General features: G+C 33.0%; 1 protein-coding gene across 3 annotated transcripts in view; it reads right to left on the bottom strand.

Moving 5' to 3' along the window:
* The window catches only part of LOC127730665 (protein Abitram-like), a 35596-nt gene that overhangs the window by 16258 nt on the left and 748 nt on the right, over window positions 1-18590 (bottom strand). Inside the window, exons 2-4 of one of the 3 annotated variants that reach the window (XM_052239179.1) lie at window positions 15174-15225; window positions 10148-10274; window positions 9049-9195 (exon numbers count right to left, since the gene is read on the bottom strand). In XM_052239179.1, coding sequence (XP_052095139.1) covers window positions 9049-9195; window positions 10148-10274; window positions 15174-15225 — 326 coding nt within the window. The remainder of the gene's footprint in view (window positions 1-9048; window positions 9196-10147; window positions 10275-15173; window positions 15226-18590) is intronic. The other 2 variants (XM_052239180.1, XM_052239181.1) reach the window with 2 other exon arrangements.

Here is an 18590-nt window from a genome sequence, read left to right as displayed (position 1 = left end):
ACCACAGGGACTCACTCTATATTTCATTTTTGATTTGTTTTATTGTCCCATACATGAATATATATGGTTAAGGGTGGGGATCTTGACCATTTCCAAGTTCTCAAACAGGAGGGGGTGGGACGATACTGGGGACTCCCCCAAATTATTTTCATTTGATTTCTTTGATTGTCCCATTCAAGTATATATATATTAGGTGTGGGTATCTCGACCGTTTACAAGTTCTCAAACAGGAGGGGGTGGGGTGACCCCAGGGACTCCCCTATATTTCATTTGATTTGTTATATTGTCCCATACATGAATACATATGGTTTAGGGGTGGGGATCTCGACTGTTTACAAGTTCTCAAACAGGAGGGGGTGGGGTGACCCCATGGACTCCCCCTATATTTCATTTGATTTGTTTTATTGTCCCATACATGAATATATATGGTTAAGGGGTGGGGATCTCGACCATTTCCAAGTTATCAAACAGGAAGGGGGGGGGGGTGACCCGAGGAACTCCCCATATATTTCATTTGATTTGTTATATTGACCCATACATGAATATATATGGTTTAGGGGTGGGGATCTTGACCGTTTACAAGTTCTCAAACAGGAGGGGCGGGGTGTCCCCAGGGATCACCCTGTATTTCATTTGATTTGTTTTATTGTCCCATACATGAATATATATGGTTTAGGGTGGGGATCTTGACCATTTCCAAGTTCTCAAACAGGAGGGGGTGGGACGATACTGGGGACTCCCCCAAATTATTTTCATTTGATTTCTTTGATTGTCCCATTCAAGTATATATATATTAGGTGTGGGTATCTCGACCGTTTACAAGTTCTCAAACAGGAGGGGGTGGGGTGACCCCAGGGACTCCCCTATATTTCATTTGATTTGTTATATTGTCCCATACATGAATACATATGGTTTAGGGGTGGGGATCTCGACTGTTTACAAGTTCTCAAACAGGAGGGGGTGGGGTGACCCCATGGACTCCCCCTATATTTCATTTGATTTGTTTTATTGTCCCATACATGAATATATATGGTTAAGGGGTGGGGATCTCGACCATTTCCAAGTTCTCAAACAGGAGGGGGCGGGGTGACCCCAGGGACTCCCCCTATATTTCATTTGATTTGTTATTTTGTCCCATACATGAATACATATGGTTTAAGGGTGGGGATCTCGACCATTTCCAAGATCTCAAACAGGAGGCGGTGGGGTGACCCCAGGGACTCCCCAAATATTTCATTTGATTTGTTATATTGTCCAATACATGAATATATATGGTTTAGGGGAGGGGATCTTGACTGTTTACAAGTTCTCAAACAAGAGGGGGTGGGGTGTCCCAATGGACTCCCCCTTTATTTCATTTGATTTGTTTTATTGTCCCATACATGAATACATATGGTTTAGGGGTGGGGATCTCGACCATTTCCAAGTTATCAAACAGGAGGGGGTGGGGTGACCCGAGGAACTCCCCATATATTTCATTTGATTTGTTATATTGTCCCATACATGAATATATATGGTTTAGGGTTGGGGATCTTGACTGTTTACAAGTTCTCACACAGGAGGGGCGGGGGTGTCCCCAGGGACTCCCCCTATATTTCATTTGATTTGTTTTATTGTCCCATACATGAATGTATATGGTTTAGGGGTGGGGATCTCAACCATTTCCAAGTTCTCAAACAGGAGGGGGTGGGGTGACCACAGGGACTCACTCTATATTTCATTTTTGATTTGTTTTATTGTCCCATACATGAATATATATGGTTAAGGGTGGGGATCTTGACCATTTCCAAGTTCTCAAACAGGAGGGGGTGGGACGATACTGGGGACTCCCCCAAATTATTTTCATTTGATTTCTTTGATTGTCCCATTCAAGTATATATATATTAGGTGTGGGTATCTCGACCGTTTACAAGTTCTCAAACAGGAGGGGGTGGGGTGACCCCAGGGACTCCCCTATATTTCATTTGATTTGTTATATTGTCCCATACATGAATACATATGGTTTAGGGGTGGGGATCTCGACTGTTTACAAGTTCTCAAACAGGAGGGGGTGGGGTGACCCCATGGACTCCCCCTATATTTCATTTGATTTGTTTTATTGTCCCATACATGAATATATATGGTTAAGGGGTGGGGATCTCGACCATTTCCAAGTTATCAAACAGGAAGGGGGGGGGGGGGGGGTGACCCGAGGAACTCCCCATATATTTCATTTGATTTGTTATATTGACCCATACATGAATATATATGGTTTAGGGGTGGGGATCTTGACCGTTTACAAGTTCTCAAACAGGAGGGGCGGGGGTGTCCCCAGGGATCACCCTGTATTTCATTTGATTTGTTTTATTGTCCCATACATGAATATATATGGTTTAGGGTGGGGATCTTGACCATTTCCAAGTTCTCAAACAGGAGGGGGTGGGACGATACTGGGGACTCCCCCAAATTATTTTCATTTGATTTCTTTGATTGTCCCATTCAAGTATATATATATTAGGTGTGGGTATCTCGACCGTTTACAAGTTCTCAAACAGGAGGGGTGGGGTGACCCCAGGGACTCCCCTATATTTCATTTGATTTGTTATATTGTCCCATACATGAATACATATGGTTTAGGGGTGAGGATCTCGACTGTTTACAAGTTCTCAAACAGGAGGGGGTGGGGTGACCCCATGGACTCCCCCTATATTTCATTTGATTTGTTTTATTGTCCCATACATGAATATATATGGTTAAGGGGTGGGGATCTCGACCATTTCCAAGTTATCAAACAGGAAGGGGGGGGGGGGGGGGGTGACCCCAGGGACTCCCCATATATTTCATTTGATTTGTTATATTGTCCCATACATGAATATATATGGTTTAGGGGTGGGGATCTCGACCGTTTACAAGTTCTCAAACAGGAGGGGGTGGGGTGACCCCGGGGACTCACTCTATATTTCATTTTTGATTTGTTTTATTGTCCCATACATGAATATATATGGTTTAGGGGTGGGGATCTTGACTATTTCCAAGTTCTCAAACAGGAGGGGATGGAACGATACTGGGGACTCCCCCAAATTATTTTCATTTGATTTCTTTTATTGTCCCATTCAAGTATATATATTGTTTAGGGGTGGGGAACGCGACGGTTTACAAGATAAAAGTACATCTTCAAATTGAAGGGGGTTGGGATGACCCCCAGGGACTCACCCTATATTTTGGTTGATTTTTTGTATTTTCCTGTTCTCATTACTGAAGACTGCATGTGTCTATCACCTACTGAGTCATTTGAAAATTTAAAAATATAAAAATCCCATAGGGTTCTATAGTAAACCCCTCCCTTCTTCAGGCCCCTCCAAATACCCCTAAATAGACCCCAATGCACAAACAAAAGATTAATGGCTCCGCTAGACATGTTAGTCTAATATTTTATGAAGCCCTAAGTAAATCTGACAAACGGTCAAAGTTGTCTTCTTAGACGGTTTGAGTGGATTCGGTCCGACTTGTCTCGGGGACGAGTTGTCCACATTACTTAAAACATCCCATCAACGTCGATTTCCGCATCTTCATGACCTCGTTTCATTCATAAAATAACAACAACCTTATTTGGCAAGATAAGTTAGAAATTACCACCCACTTATATAACTTTATTTCCTCTATCATAGAGATTTGTTGTACATGAACAATATTCCTGCGCATTTTGCCATTTGGGAAATATAAACGACTTGTAATTACCGATTTTCGGCGATGAAATATTTCATACAATTGTTCTTTGACATCGTAGCCAAAAGCACAGGGGATAATAAACTACGTACGGATTTCTATTGAGCACTACTTCCTATGTGCAACTTCAAAAGTTTTGGGTAGTTCGACGATCATTTAAGGTTTTTCTGGTCATATTTTTTGTATTCCAGAAATAAAAGTATTAAAAAAATGTCCAATTAGTTATAAATAACATAATAGCCAGCTAGATAATAACAATGGCACGTATTTCAGCATTTATTGGGTAGAACACAAATCTAGGGTGCTCGCATAAGGCAGCTTAACTGCCTAAAAATATATGGTTCTATATACTTTTACATCAAATAAGTACATACAAAAAATAGATACTTCCTGTTCACACAAGGTCAATTCTGGTTGGCTTTTTCAAGGTCATATGGCTTGCAACCTAATGCAAGAAGTCCCATGGCTCTATCATTTACAAATATAAAGTTAAAGCAAAGGTCAAAATCTAAAACGTCAAATTTACCTATGACCTTGACCTAAATTTCAAGGTCATAAATTAAGGACCTCAAATCAAAAGACCCTAGGTCTGTACTATATATGGTTAATGAGTTATATCACCATACAGCTAGCTTTAAATATGAAAGGGGAGAAAACTCCAATTTTATGTCAATGTACCCATTCAACCAAAATTTATGTGTAACGACATGTCGCATATAACAATTTAGTAAAAATATATTGTCAACATCTAATATGGTTTCTGATAATAAGTAATAACAAGCTAAAATCAAAATTTAAAACATGCCCTTGACCTTTCACCTTGACCTAATTTTTCTTTTAGTGGACCAAGGACCTCAAATCAAAACACCCTGGTCTCTATCACTTATGGTTTACAAGTTACAAATACATATCACTTATTTCAATAACATAAGGGGAAATAACTCTCATATGGAGTCTTCGCAAGACTTCGGTCAAAATAAAACGTAACATTCTGAGGATATAATGAGTAATTTGGAAAAACAAATTTGTCTCTTTCTTTTACGGTTGCGAAGGAGATCTCATAACAAGAAAAACAGTGTTTGGTGCGATAACATTACAAAGAAAAGTTTTCGGTTAAATAGGGTCAGTTTCAAAAGCGTATAGACTGTATGATATATCATATACAAAAAATCTAAGCGACATCTTATACAAAAATACAGCGTAAGAAAAAAATTTGGCGGAAGAAAAAAAAAATAATCAGAACAAAACCAATAGGTCTATCCACGGAAAAGTGGAAAGACCTTATAAAAAATACATTAGATACAGGTATCTTCATTCTGTACAGTTAAAGAATAGTTTGAACATTTGATCTTAAATGTATCTAAATTATTTATTTCTTTAATATTATTTGGCAAATTATTCCCGGTAATAAGACCAGAATATTTAAATGTTCTTGCAAAAATAAAATCAGATTTAGGTTTTGGTACATGATACAAAGTAGGTGGCAACATCAGAGATAAGCAGAGCAAGAAAAAGAAATAAGGCTTGGGGCCACCTAGACCCTCATTTTCTGAAATTGATTCAGAACATTTCCAAGTATTTTCCACACATAAAAAATGGTATTTTTTTAATAACATTTTCTTTTTTCTCAATTATTAGGTAAGAATTTGTTTTTTTTTATATATTGAATAGTAGTTGTTACCCATAGCAGTTAAATGTTTTAAAGGAGGGACGAAAGATACCAGAGGGACAGTCAAACTCTTAGATCGAAAACAAACTGACAACGCCATGGCCAAAAATAAAAAGACAAACAGACAAATAATAGTACAGATGACACAACATAGAAAACTAGAGACTAAGCAACACGAACCCCACAAAAAACTGGGTGTGATCTCAGGTGCTCCCGAAGGGTAAGCAAATCCTGCTCCACATGTGACACCCGTCGTGTTGCTTATGTTATTACAAATCCTGTCAATAGTCTAATTCGGTAGGTCACATTCGTGAAAAGGGAAGGGTATTGTAGTTACGACATAAGGAACATATGTCTAAATGTCTAGTCAGCTTGCTTGCTAGTTTGTAAAGTTCGTTAAGAATTATAATTAAGACTGACATCAACCTATATAATAATGTATCAAACAATTATCTGTTGTGAGGGGCAAGTATTTTTTTCAAAAGACAAACAATTTTTTCAACTTTCATGAAAAACAAACTGTTTTTTAATAACAAGTAGGATTTTCATTTTTCAATAGAAATAAAATATTTTTTCAATGCCTATCTAAAACCATTTTTTTTCAAGGAATTAAGAAGCTTAGATAAGCTGAATATATATAACTAGAAAATTGCTAGTGCAAATTGCCAGAAACAATTTGTTTCCCCTATAAACTTCATTGGAGTTTTAAAAGGTGAAAATTTATATTTTATCTTTAACACTCAGTTACATGTATTACTTTTAAAACATATTTTGTGTTTCACAGGTTGTCCCTCAAACTCTGTTTTATTTTGAGTTAAAATGCAAATGAACTATATAAGGTACATTAAAATTTTTGAGGTACTAGTGTCTTATGAATAGCAAAACTTTAGAACTTTATAATTCAGTGGCATAATTTAGATATGTACTTTCATTTTCCTGATTTCTGTATTTTATTTAATTAATGCCAATCAGGTTCAAATAATATATATGTCTGTGATGGTATAATTTGGTTGATATAGTTTCATCACTGTAAGAAACATTAATTTTTACATCTAAATATGGTAACTTGATTTGTACACCCTCTGTAGGTAAAGTTTCAAGCTTTATTCTTACTATTTTAAGATTTTGATACAGATTAATCAGATCTGATGATACTGGTGAACAAAATTTTGATTTTGAAATGACTAAAAATTTCCTGGATAGGCACTAATGCAGTCTTGCAACTTAGCTTGAACTGCATTTTTTTTAATTTTTAGACTCAAATTTTAAATTTTGTCACTTTTAAAAGTAGAATTAAAATTCTATAAGCATCAGAATTCAGGGAACCAGCTACTTTTGAAAGCCCTGTTTACCTCCACTTCATTGGCATGGTGGTATATGCTAAGTTTATAGCATGGAGGTATCATCTGATATAATATATAAAGAGCCTGTAATTTAGTTGTTGTCCTTGGTTCATGTCTGTCACATTTGTTTTTCGTAAATTGTATTGTTATAAATTAGGCCATTTTTTTTCTCATTTGAATAATCTCACATTTTTCATGTTGGGGCCTTTACAGCTGACTATGTGGTATGGGTTTTTCTCATTGTTGAAGGCCATATGATGACCTATAATTGTCTTCTGTGGATTCACTTATTTTCTTGGATACCAATTTGTTGGGATTCAGGAAAATTTAATTTTCAGGGGATTTGCCAAAGTCTGTATACAAGCCTTTAGAAAATATGTTTTCGTTGAATATTTTGATTCATGGGTTTATGTATACCCAATAAATCCAAGAAAATTGAAAGCCCACAAATGATAATGAATCCACAGTATATTTTTGTCATTTAAACTCTTGTGAATAGCTTGCTCATTAGCAATCATACCACATTGCTTTATTTTAATATCAGAAATGTACATGTGACCAGTTTTGGATGCAATTGCCCAGTAGTAATAAACAGGTCAATTTTCAATAATAAAATGCCCAAGGACAAGGGAACTATGTTAAACATTCAAAGTCATTGAACCATGCATAAGGTGCAGAACCAAAACATCTCCATGGAAATGAGGAATGCCAATGCTTATAAAATTGCATACCAAATACCATCAACTTTTATAAGTGATTCCCTTTAAACTGACGTAAACACAAACTTTAACATGTAAACTATGCAAAAGTCTCAAAGTCAATGAACCATGGTTAGGGGGTGTGGCCATATAATTTCCATGGAAATGAGACATACAAACACTAATACAGCTGCCTAACAAATATCACTGGTTAATCTTAAACAAACCTACAAAGCAGCCAACAATGTGGTGGTGGTATGCCTTAAATACTACACGGATATTCTTAAGAATCAAATTTTAAATTCATCTACATTCAAGTCCATGCGCCCCACAGAGAGTCATATAATTAACAAACATATCATAACCACATCACAGCTTAAAGCTTCTTCTGAACATTTGAAGGTTCCTACTATGTATTGGTTACCTAAACTACACAAAAAACCAGTAAAATATCGTTCCATCTCGGCCTCTAGTAAGTGTTCTACAACTAATCTTTCAGTGCTTTTAGCAAGTTCCTTAACTACTATCAAAGAGCTTATCATAAACTATTGTAATAAAATATATGAAAATAGTGGAATTAACTATTTTTGGAGTGTAAAATATTCTTTGGATGTTTTATATAAATTACGTGCTTTTGATGTTCCTTTTGATTCTGTTGACAGTTTTGACTTTTCTACTCTTTACACTACACTTCCACACAATCTTATCAAACAAAAATTTGACTATATAATTAAATGGTCCTTTGGTAAATCTGAATGCAAATATATTTGCTGCAACTCATTTAAAGCCTTCTTCTCTAATGAGAAAGGTAAGTATGCTAGATATACTTACTGGAGGTGTGATGAGTTGATTGAAACTGTTAATTTTCTCCTTGATAATATTTATTACGTTCGGCAGCAAAGTTTATCGACAGGTTGTAGGTATTCCTATGGGCACTAATTGCGCCCCTTTAATAGCAGACTTGGTTTTTGTACTGTTATGAATCACAGTTTATGACCAAACTCAGTAAAGACCCGTAAATTGCATTTAATTGATAAATTCAACAACACTTACCGTTATCTTGATGATATTTTTTCGTTAAATAATCAAGAATTTTCTCAATATACTGCCGAAATTTACCCAAAGGAACTTACTTTAAATAAATCAAATTTAAACGGTAACAACTGTCCTTTCCTAGATTTAGATATTTCGGTTTTACACGGGAAACTCCACACTAAAATTTACGACAAAAGGGACGATTTTTCGTTCCCTATTGTCAATTTTCCCTTTTTGGATGGTGATGTTCCTTTGGCACCATCTTACGGTGTTTATATTTCACAGCTCGTTTGCTATGCCCGTGTCTGTTGTGACTTTAACAAACGTAATCTATGTATTACTGGTAAATTATTAAGCCAGGGATTTCGTTACCACAAATTACTTAAAACCTTTACAGATTTGCTATTTTGCTATTTTTTATTTATTTATCATTTCTTTAATAAAGATGGGGGGTGGGGATCTATTATATTTAATTTGTACATCTGTAGGACAAAGTACTGTCCCAATTTATAGACTGTTTACTTGTAAGTTTGTTACAAATACATCTTTGTGATTATACAATGTATAGTCACAAAGAACTATTGTTAAAAAAACTTACTTTTTTCAGGATTAATTCTGGGTTTTGTATCAGACATTCATTAACCTCGATTAGCTGTCCTTTTATTCCTGAATAAACAGTAAATTCTTCTCCATCAACACATGCAATCTTGCATATTGGTGATCCAGCATTTAATTCTTGTGCTCCCTAAAAAGCAGTAAGGTTAAAAATGAAAGATGTGTTCTTGGTCAAAACTGATGTCCTTTTATTCATTTAAGACCAAAACATATCTGATTTCTTGACATACATTTAATCAATCTGTAATTCATTTTGCAATAAGACAAAGGTTACGCATGTATTTTATTGAACAAAGTAAATATATATATGGAAAACATAATTGCTATAATAGTACATATCAATGTTAATGTAAAAGGAGTGAGCATGTCATCTCAGACAAAACATATGATGAACTAGGAAGGATATAACATGGCAAACAAGAACATATATACATGGTTTGGGGATGGACATGAAAATCTCCTAAAAAACCAAATATTTGAACTTAAAAGTCAAAGGTCATATTAAGGGGTCATCTTCAATGGAATGTGACACATAGTCTTGAGATGATACATCTATGTGCTAAATATCAAAAGTCTATAACAAAAGATAAAAAGTTATGACTGGGACAAGAAAATATCCCCAAAAATCGATTAATTGACAATGAGGTTAAATGTCAAGGTCACATGAAGGTCATGATAATACAAGAGACAATGTCGTATGATAATACTTTATATCATAAGTTGATGCAAAAGAAGAAATAGAAGAAGAAAGTTCTACTAAATCAATATGTTTTTCTTCAAAACCATGATTTAAATAAACATTACTTACATAAAAAATTATGCTAATTTCATTTATGTGATAAACATTCTCTCCCATTTTTCATATATATATATATATATATATATATATATCAAAATGTTACAAAAATTTATGTGAATTTCCTGTAATATTTGCTCTTAAAGGATCAAATCAACTAACTCAATCTAAACTTTGTCATATCATATATAATTTTCAGTCAGTTAAAAAAGCTGTGGCCAACATTGTAGAGTAATTCACTGTCAGAAAATTGATAGTTTTATTATCGTTAGCATAATGAACTTACCCTTTTCCCCTTTCCAGAAACTTTGTTGTTAAGTCTATCAACACCTCCAACTTTAAAACTGATCTGTTTTATTGTTTTCTTATCTCTAACAACTGGATGAGAAGGTGCCAGTGTAATAATGCAAATTCTGAAGTACAAAAGGAAATGTTATTCAAAAACATGTTGTGATTCATCCCAATTCATGCTTTTCAATAAAAAAACACAACCCTATATTCAATTAAACAAAAAATGGTCAAGAAAAGACTGAAATATACTTTGAAATAATTAAGGTAGTTCAGGGGTATAGAAAAAAAATGACAGAATTTTCTAATACTTTGCCAAAATGAAGATTTTACTATGCTTTTTTCAAAAAAATGATAAAAAGTATGGGTCACCGCGCTATTTTTCAAGGTACGAGTCGTTCAAAATTGCCAAAATTTGCTTAGATTGTTCATGAAAAAACACATTTTTGTGCATAAGAAGAAATCTATGAGACAGAATTTTGAAATAAAATATTGGAAGATAGGTTTTATAATATATTTTAAGAAAATAAAAAGAAAAAATGGTGTAACCGAACTTGTTTTCTTGCTACAAGTAAAAAATGAAAATTTCCCTATATGTCCAGTATAAATTTTGTACTAAAAGAGTTATCTCCCCTTAAATGGCTTATTTGAAAAATTAATTCTAAAAGCACAAATATTTGGTATTTGTTAAAACATTTTCGATAATGCAATGAATAACTAAGTTTTCTTTATTTAGATAAACAGTGTAACCTATAAATTGCAAATCTGTCTCCAAATTTGCAGATTTGAACAAAGAACTAGACCGATTATTTACTGAGATTGTACAATTCAAGATGGCGGTATACCCCAGAATTACCTTAAGTGTACCTGGATGTAAGAAGGCAACTTAAGAACCTGCAGCTCTTTTCACAGATTTTTAATTCTTAAGTCAGATGAACATAATATTCAGGATATCAATTCAATCTGATTATCATTTAACATGTAAGTTCACCAGTAGGAGGCCATGTTATCAGATGCACATGTAATTTTTAAAATGATACACCCTTGTGCTAATATAGAAATGTTTCATATAAATTGGAATAATTGTTCAATGTAAAATAATTTTTGAAGTGCACTTTCCCATTAAGTCCTATGTAAAGATGTCCCAATGTCAACAAATTCAAGATGTACACTGTTTCCATTCATGACATTTTGTCAAGACAGAATATGATATTCCTGATTTATATTTGCAGTTTTTGTATCACCATCTGATGTAAAACTCCCAAGGTACACATTATTTCAACAGTCTTTTCAAAAGAAAATTTTGCACCACTTTAGGTCTGACAAACACTGATAATTTAAACAAATGTGATCTCTAGTATTCTGGATTAATAAAGTCCATAGAAATTGTCAATTAACTAAAAATTTAAATTTTTGTGTCAAGCATCCTATTTGCAAAATTGTTAATTTGCAGTTTGTGGTAAATTTGTACTTTGACATCAGATTCAGTGTTCTGATCAAAGACCAGGCTTTTCTATAAAAAAAAAGGAAGAACACATTTAAAAAATATAACTTATTACAAATGTCAGAGACATATGTACCTCTTTTGGTCTGAAAGAGTACAAGTACTTTCCCTCTCATAATCTCTATGTGTAATGGAAAAGAATTTCACTTCAGTATCTGCTTATTATTTTTAGCAGAAATGAAATAAATTCTAATTTTTGGATAGCTGTTTAACGTTAAGTGGCAAATTGAATGCATATTCCAGACAAGAACATGTTAATATAATTTAAATATTAACCCGCTTTGTATTAGACTTACAAGCTGAGTCAGATTTTTAATGTGCTATTTCACAAAAATGGATAACTAACAATAGGAAATAAAAATTTATCTCTTTTATCATAAATTTTAGTATTAAGCTTCCTGTTTAAGATATAGATATCAAGATCCAGGAGAGGGCAGTGTTCATTGTTAGTATTAGCTTTACTGAAAGTCAGTTCAGCAGGATAAATCTCTTTAGTGTACAAACTGAAGTCGTCATTATTGAGAGCCAATTTATCAGCCATGTCAGCTAAATATCTAAAAGTGTTATTAAATTTTTGTATCAGATGTTGTTTCGATGGTTCTTTGCTGATTTTAGTCATAAACTGTAACTCGTAACAATACAGAAACAGTTCCGCAATAAGTGGTGCACAGTTAGTCCTCATGGGAATTCCAATAACTTGACAATATAATAAATCTGCATAGCGAACAAAATGTTATCTAGTAAAAATTCAAGTGCAGTTATTGTATCAAAGCAGGTCCAATTGAAATAGTTCTTTCGTTTGTTGTTATTAAAAAATGACCTAAACGAGTTTGAACATATATATTGGCATTCTTACTGTTTAAATACCCATTTAATTAGGTTTGTGAATTTTTTTTTAATGAGATTATTAAGCTGTGTGGTATATAGGGTAGAAAAATCAAAACTTTGAACAGATTCGAAATCACCTGTATGAGAATGCAATTTATCAAGAACTTCCAATGAATTTTTGACGCTCCAAAAGTAATTAATTCCACTATTTTCAAAGGCCTTATTTGAACAATTTATTACCAGGTTTTTGATTGTACCAATTGTATTAGTAAGTAGAATAGGCAGTTTAGTAGTGGGACAATGGCCTGAAGACGAAATAAATCTATATTTGTAAGGTATTTTGTGCAGCTTCGGTAGCCAGTACATAGTTAGAACTTTCATGTTATTTGGTTCTGCTTGTAAAGAGGTAGCTAAAAGTTTATGTTTGTTACAGATGCCATTTTCCGAAAATTGAGTCAGTTGGAATGTTGGTGAATTGGTGATTTCCTTTTGCAGAATCTCAATAAAAAATTACGTTGAACAATAATGATATTATTGGCAGCCTTATCAGCCGGGACAAAAACAAATTCCTTGGTGAGTTCTTTTAGCTTATGTTTGATACAAGAAATATGGCTATTATGGTTGTTGTTAGGAGTAAAATGTTCTTAAAAATGTTTTATACCAATATCAACTATGTTCATTTCTAAATTAAAAAAAAGGAATCTAAGGATTTTTTGTCAGCTTTTTCTTGTTTTATCCATTTCATACAGTTAAGTACTGAGTGAGTTGTGGATGATGATACCACACTCATTCCAATTAATAATTGACTGGGGACAATATTTAGGTCCTTTACTAAGAAATTATTTCAATTCTCGGTCCTGGACGATGTTAAGGTCTCCTGTTATAAAATGGGAATTGGGGCCATAAATGTATTTGGAATAACTGCAGTTTCATGACGTAGGTGTACATGGTGTATTGTCACTGATATTAACATCTTAACACACCTCGCTATAATTAAACACACATTTTCAGGTAGATTTTTATTAAACATAACAAATAAGAGGGTACTCAGTATTATTAAAATAACCAGGAATTCGTTCTTTTACGTGTACGGAATGATCATTAAGAATACTGGCAATATTTACAAAATCAAAACCTTTATTGACATATTTGATTTTAATGAAATGTTTTTTATGATCTTATGGGCGATCAATTTTGGGAAACAGTTTAGAATAACAATATGCAATTATAATTTGGATGATTTCATACTTAGGACTGCAATATGGATATGTGTTGCAATCTTCAAAACTTTGATGTAATTTTTTAACAGGTAAAGAATAGAGCTTGGTTAACAGATAATGTCTGCCATTGTATTTTGAAATAGTAGTTAGGTCCAAAATATTTGTATTGTTAGTACGAAATTTTCTCTGATTGCGATTTATTCTACGTCCATGAGAACAGTTTAAGAAACTATATCTAAAATATTAACAGAATCGGTTCTTGATACATTACTACTTCCCATGATGTTAACAATTATCAATATTTTTTGGCAATTGCATGAATTAAATTTCTAAATTTTTATGTTATTAAATTGTTGGTGTCATTTAAAACAGTTTTAAAATTGATGATTCGTCCTGACAACAATAGTTTAATGGCAATATAGATTATTTAAAAAGTGTATGAGGATAACAATTCTCAGACCAACAATTACTTCTTACCGGTACATGCCTGCCTTTCACATAAGTGTTATATTTAAACACTACATTAATCATATTCCAAACAAACAGGAAGAACATAAGCTATATGTATTAGAATAAATCACTGTATAGATAGCTTACATTACTGGTAAGCCTGATAACAAATACACAAAAATGTATAAACAAATTGATTCTGACAATCTCCAGACAAACATTTTATCCACATACATTCACAGTATTCAAAGGAAATACATTTATTTGGTAAACAAAATACAAAACAAAATGATGTAAATTGAAGAGTACTGGTATTAATATATACTGATCTTACTAGAACCAAGATCATTTAGAAGTACATTTTGCAACTCTCTAGATTTGTATTCAGGCTGATTTCAACATATGAATCAATCAAATATGGCAAATGACTTTCTTTTTTCAAAGAGTATGCTGCTTTATCTTATTCACAAGACCATAATACTATATAACAAAAAAAAAAATTATGAGTGGTAGATGTTGTTAACAGTTACCTGTTTGAATGTGTGAGTATACAGAGATCTTTGTTGGTTAACAGTTACCAGTTAGAATGTGTGAGTATACAGAGATCTATGTTGGTTAACAGTTACCAGTTAGAATGTGTGAGTATACAGAGATCTATGTTGGTTAACAGTTACCAGTTAGAATGTGTGAGTATACAGAGATCTATGTTGTTAAAAGTTACGTGTTTGAATGTGTGAGTATACAGAGATCTTTGTTGGTTAACAGTTACCAGTTAGAATGTGTGAGTATACAGAGATCTTTGTTGGTTAACAGTTACCAGTTAGAATGTGTGAGTATACAGAGATCTATGTTGTTAACAGTTGTCTGTTTGAATGTGTGAGTATACAGAGATCTATGTTGTTAACAGTTACGTGTTTGAATGTGTGAGTATACAGAGATCTATGTTGTTAAGTTGTCAACATTTACGTGTTTGAATGGTGTGAGTATACAGAGATCTATGTTGTTAAGTTGTTAACATTTACCTGTTTGAATGTGTGAGTATACAGAGATCTTCATCTTCATTAGCCTGACAATCTATAAAACAGTTGAAACAATTATAAGAAGTATGCATACAACATGATAGAAAATACTATTACCATACATTGTTTTATACTTTTATACTGACATGCTTATCATCATCACTGGACATATGGACTTTTTAAATTCAAATTTTCTACACAAAAGAAAACATAAAGCAATCCCAAGTGTTACATGAATGTGAATTAAGATGACATTCTGAATCCATCACAATCAACATTTAATAATGTCTACTATGGTAGATAATATTTTGACTGCAGCAAGTATGTAACTCTAAATAGTCAAGTATGATTGCCATATATATATATATCAGGACTCAGATTATATAACATGTAGAGTTACAACAATGCATTGTAATGGCAAAGGATCAGTACTTGTATTTCAATTGAAATTGATATCATTACTTGTTTACATCGGTGATGAAATTATGAAATCATAAACATTTTATTTTATTTCTTTTTGTTCGTGTTGATACAACTATTTGTTTTTTAAGTCGTGAGGTCTCAGCTAAGAACTGGACCTTGATATGAGAATGGAAAAAGACTTCTATTAGAGGCACATTGAATCTATAATCTATAATGACATCATACTGGACATCGATTTGAGGACCAGACATTGATCAGAGTCCTACATATTTATAAACATATTCATCCTCTTTAAAAAGGTGAGTCATATATATATAAAAAGAAGGATGAAAAATATATATAGGTGTGTTTTCGTGGTATTGTTAAGGGTATACGATACAGTTACAGGGGTGAAAATGACGTTGCTAACGTAAAATGTCAAACTGTAACATATCAGTAAACAATGCATTTTTGTACTGATTTTAATCATCAGCATGAAAATGAGTACATGGACCCTAGTCCTATAAAATATGACCTCTGGGGCATTATTTTCTATTTCAATTTATTTCTTATATTTTCTTATTACTAATCATTTGCTATTTTTTTTTTATTATCAATGTGCCACTTTAAAAAAAAATAAAATATAATATCAGTATAATAACGTTAAAAATTGAATAAGAATGTGAAGTCATATGGGATAGGAACGGTACCACAATTTCTAGAAAACTTCCAAAAACTCAATATGAACCTGAGAACCAATATATATATATATATCACCCTAAAATTTTATTCTATATGGAGTTATACTGCTTTTATAGATAACAAAGTCTACAATTTTTAGATATACAGGGCTCACACTACTTCAAAATCATAGGGAGAAGTGGCTTCTCTTTTTGAAACTGGTAGGGAGAGGTGGTGAGATTTGAAAGAGAAGTGCTTGTTCGCTCACGGGGCAACTATATTTGGTTTTTACTATAATATAAAGGGCCATATGTATCCTTTTTTTTGTGTAGGTGTTCAATTCATACCAGAGGCAATTAAAGTAACAGTTGTTTCAGTTTATGTCTTAAATAGTCATTTATAGTTGCACAATTATATTAGTCCTCTTGTCAGAATCTACCAACTAAATATCTAGCACTACAAAGAACTTTTTTATATCAAAAAGGAAAAGAAAGTATCATATATCAATTAAAATGCAATTAAAAAAACTATGCTGTTTATCATCTTATTTAATGAAATTCATTGTTTCTCATTAAAAAGATATAAAATTTAACAAAGCTAAGCAACTTTAATCAATAAATTGAAACCATGCATTTACATGGAAATATATACATTTAGCAAGGAGATCTAACCAAAAGTCTGTTAATGCATGTGGAATGCTTAATTTTCACTTTTGAGGTCATTATTCTTTTGTCAGCTGTTCAATTCAGGCGTCTGTAGTTATTATAGTAAGAATATGGATTTCAGTCATAGCTGGTCCGCTTCTGATGAATCCTGCCTTTGATCCATGGTTCGTACAAATATTTCAATGGCGGACGAAGAAAATTTACGAAAATAAACAATGTTTGACAAGCGATTTGGAAAGGAATAGGACGCTTTTAATGCAATGAATGGATCGAGCATTAACTGAAGGCAATTTTTATCACTTTCTAACGAAGTAAAAAACTTATTTTGCCGAAAATCAGAATGTTTTGATATATACGATCTCGAGTAACAAGTACCAGAAGTGAAAGAAAATACTTCATAAAAGTTGTTTTTCTGAAATAACATACAACCAATCTGTAAAGTCAATACTTTGACATCTTTTCTAAAGAAATAAATTGTTTATGTCTGAATTTCTTCACTTTTAAATGAAAAATATGCTGTTTCATTGACTTGGTAAAAAGGTGAAAATTGCCAATGACGAAAGCAACTGCAAACGACTACTGTGAACACCATGGTGACTAGATATCGCTTTTGACGGACGGGCAAAGCGAAGTGATGGACAGGAAAGCGACTTTTTTGCCCCAGTCGCCTGCTAGCGTGAGCCCTGGATATATTGTCATTTTTACTCAATAAAAGTACAATTTAACTTCAGGAATTTGATTTGTGCGTCTTGAATGCAAGTTCCTTGAAAAACAATATGGCAGATGTAATTTTTCATAAGGTAGATAACTTTGCCTTTTTAAATGATTACATCGGCCATATTGTTGTGCATACAAGACACACACATGATATTCCTGAAGTTAAATTGTATGAATGTACTTTGAGTAAAAATGACAAATACCTCACATTTAAAGTCTTTAAAATCAATAAAAGCAGTATTTATACACCATATTAAATACAGTTTTCTGGTAATATCTTCTCTGGTTCATATTGAGTTTTTCGGAGTTCTCGGGAAATCGTTGTACACTTATACTTTATAGGACTACAACTTTAGTCTTTACCATTAATATTATCATTTTTTTGAGAACCCATTGTTCAATAGCTTCCTTGTAAGCAGGAATTCTCTATTAAGAAAATCAAAATAGAAAATGCAAACCTGGGAATACCGTATCAACTTAAAGATAAATGAATTATAGTTATCTCGTACCATTGTAAACTCGTACCAATGTCAACTCGTACCACTAAAAAAAAACTCGTACCAATGCAAACTCGTACCACTGCTAACTCGTACCACGGTAAATTCATACCATTGTAAACTCGTACCAACTTATTTAAATGCATTCAAATGGTGTTTAATGATGAATATATACTTTAATTTCCCTCAATACCTCGTAAATCTGTAAAGTGTATATAATTTGAAATTACAATGACCAATTTGTAGCTAATTTTCCTTGTCTAATTGGATAGAGAAAACCGTGGCAGATTGGCTTTGTTGTCTCACTTGAGTAGACTCTTTTTTAAACTTTTACTGACAACTATTTGATTTAATTTTTAATCATTCCAAATCAGTATCATTGAATAGATTTGTGTATTTTTCTTTTGTTTCTAAAAGGAATTTTTATTTAACGAAAGAATTTATTTATTGTGTTTTAA

This window comes from Mytilus californianus, unplaced genomic scaffold (genome assembly GCF_021869535.1).
Source record: "Mytilus californianus isolate M0D057914Y unplaced genomic scaffold, xbMytCali1.0.p SCAF_2, whole genome shotgun sequence".
Classification (NCBI taxonomy): Eukaryota; Metazoa; Mollusca; class Bivalvia; order Mytilida; family Mytilidae; genus Mytilus; species Mytilus californianus.
This window is presented reverse-complemented; position numbering and strand designations above follow the sequence as displayed.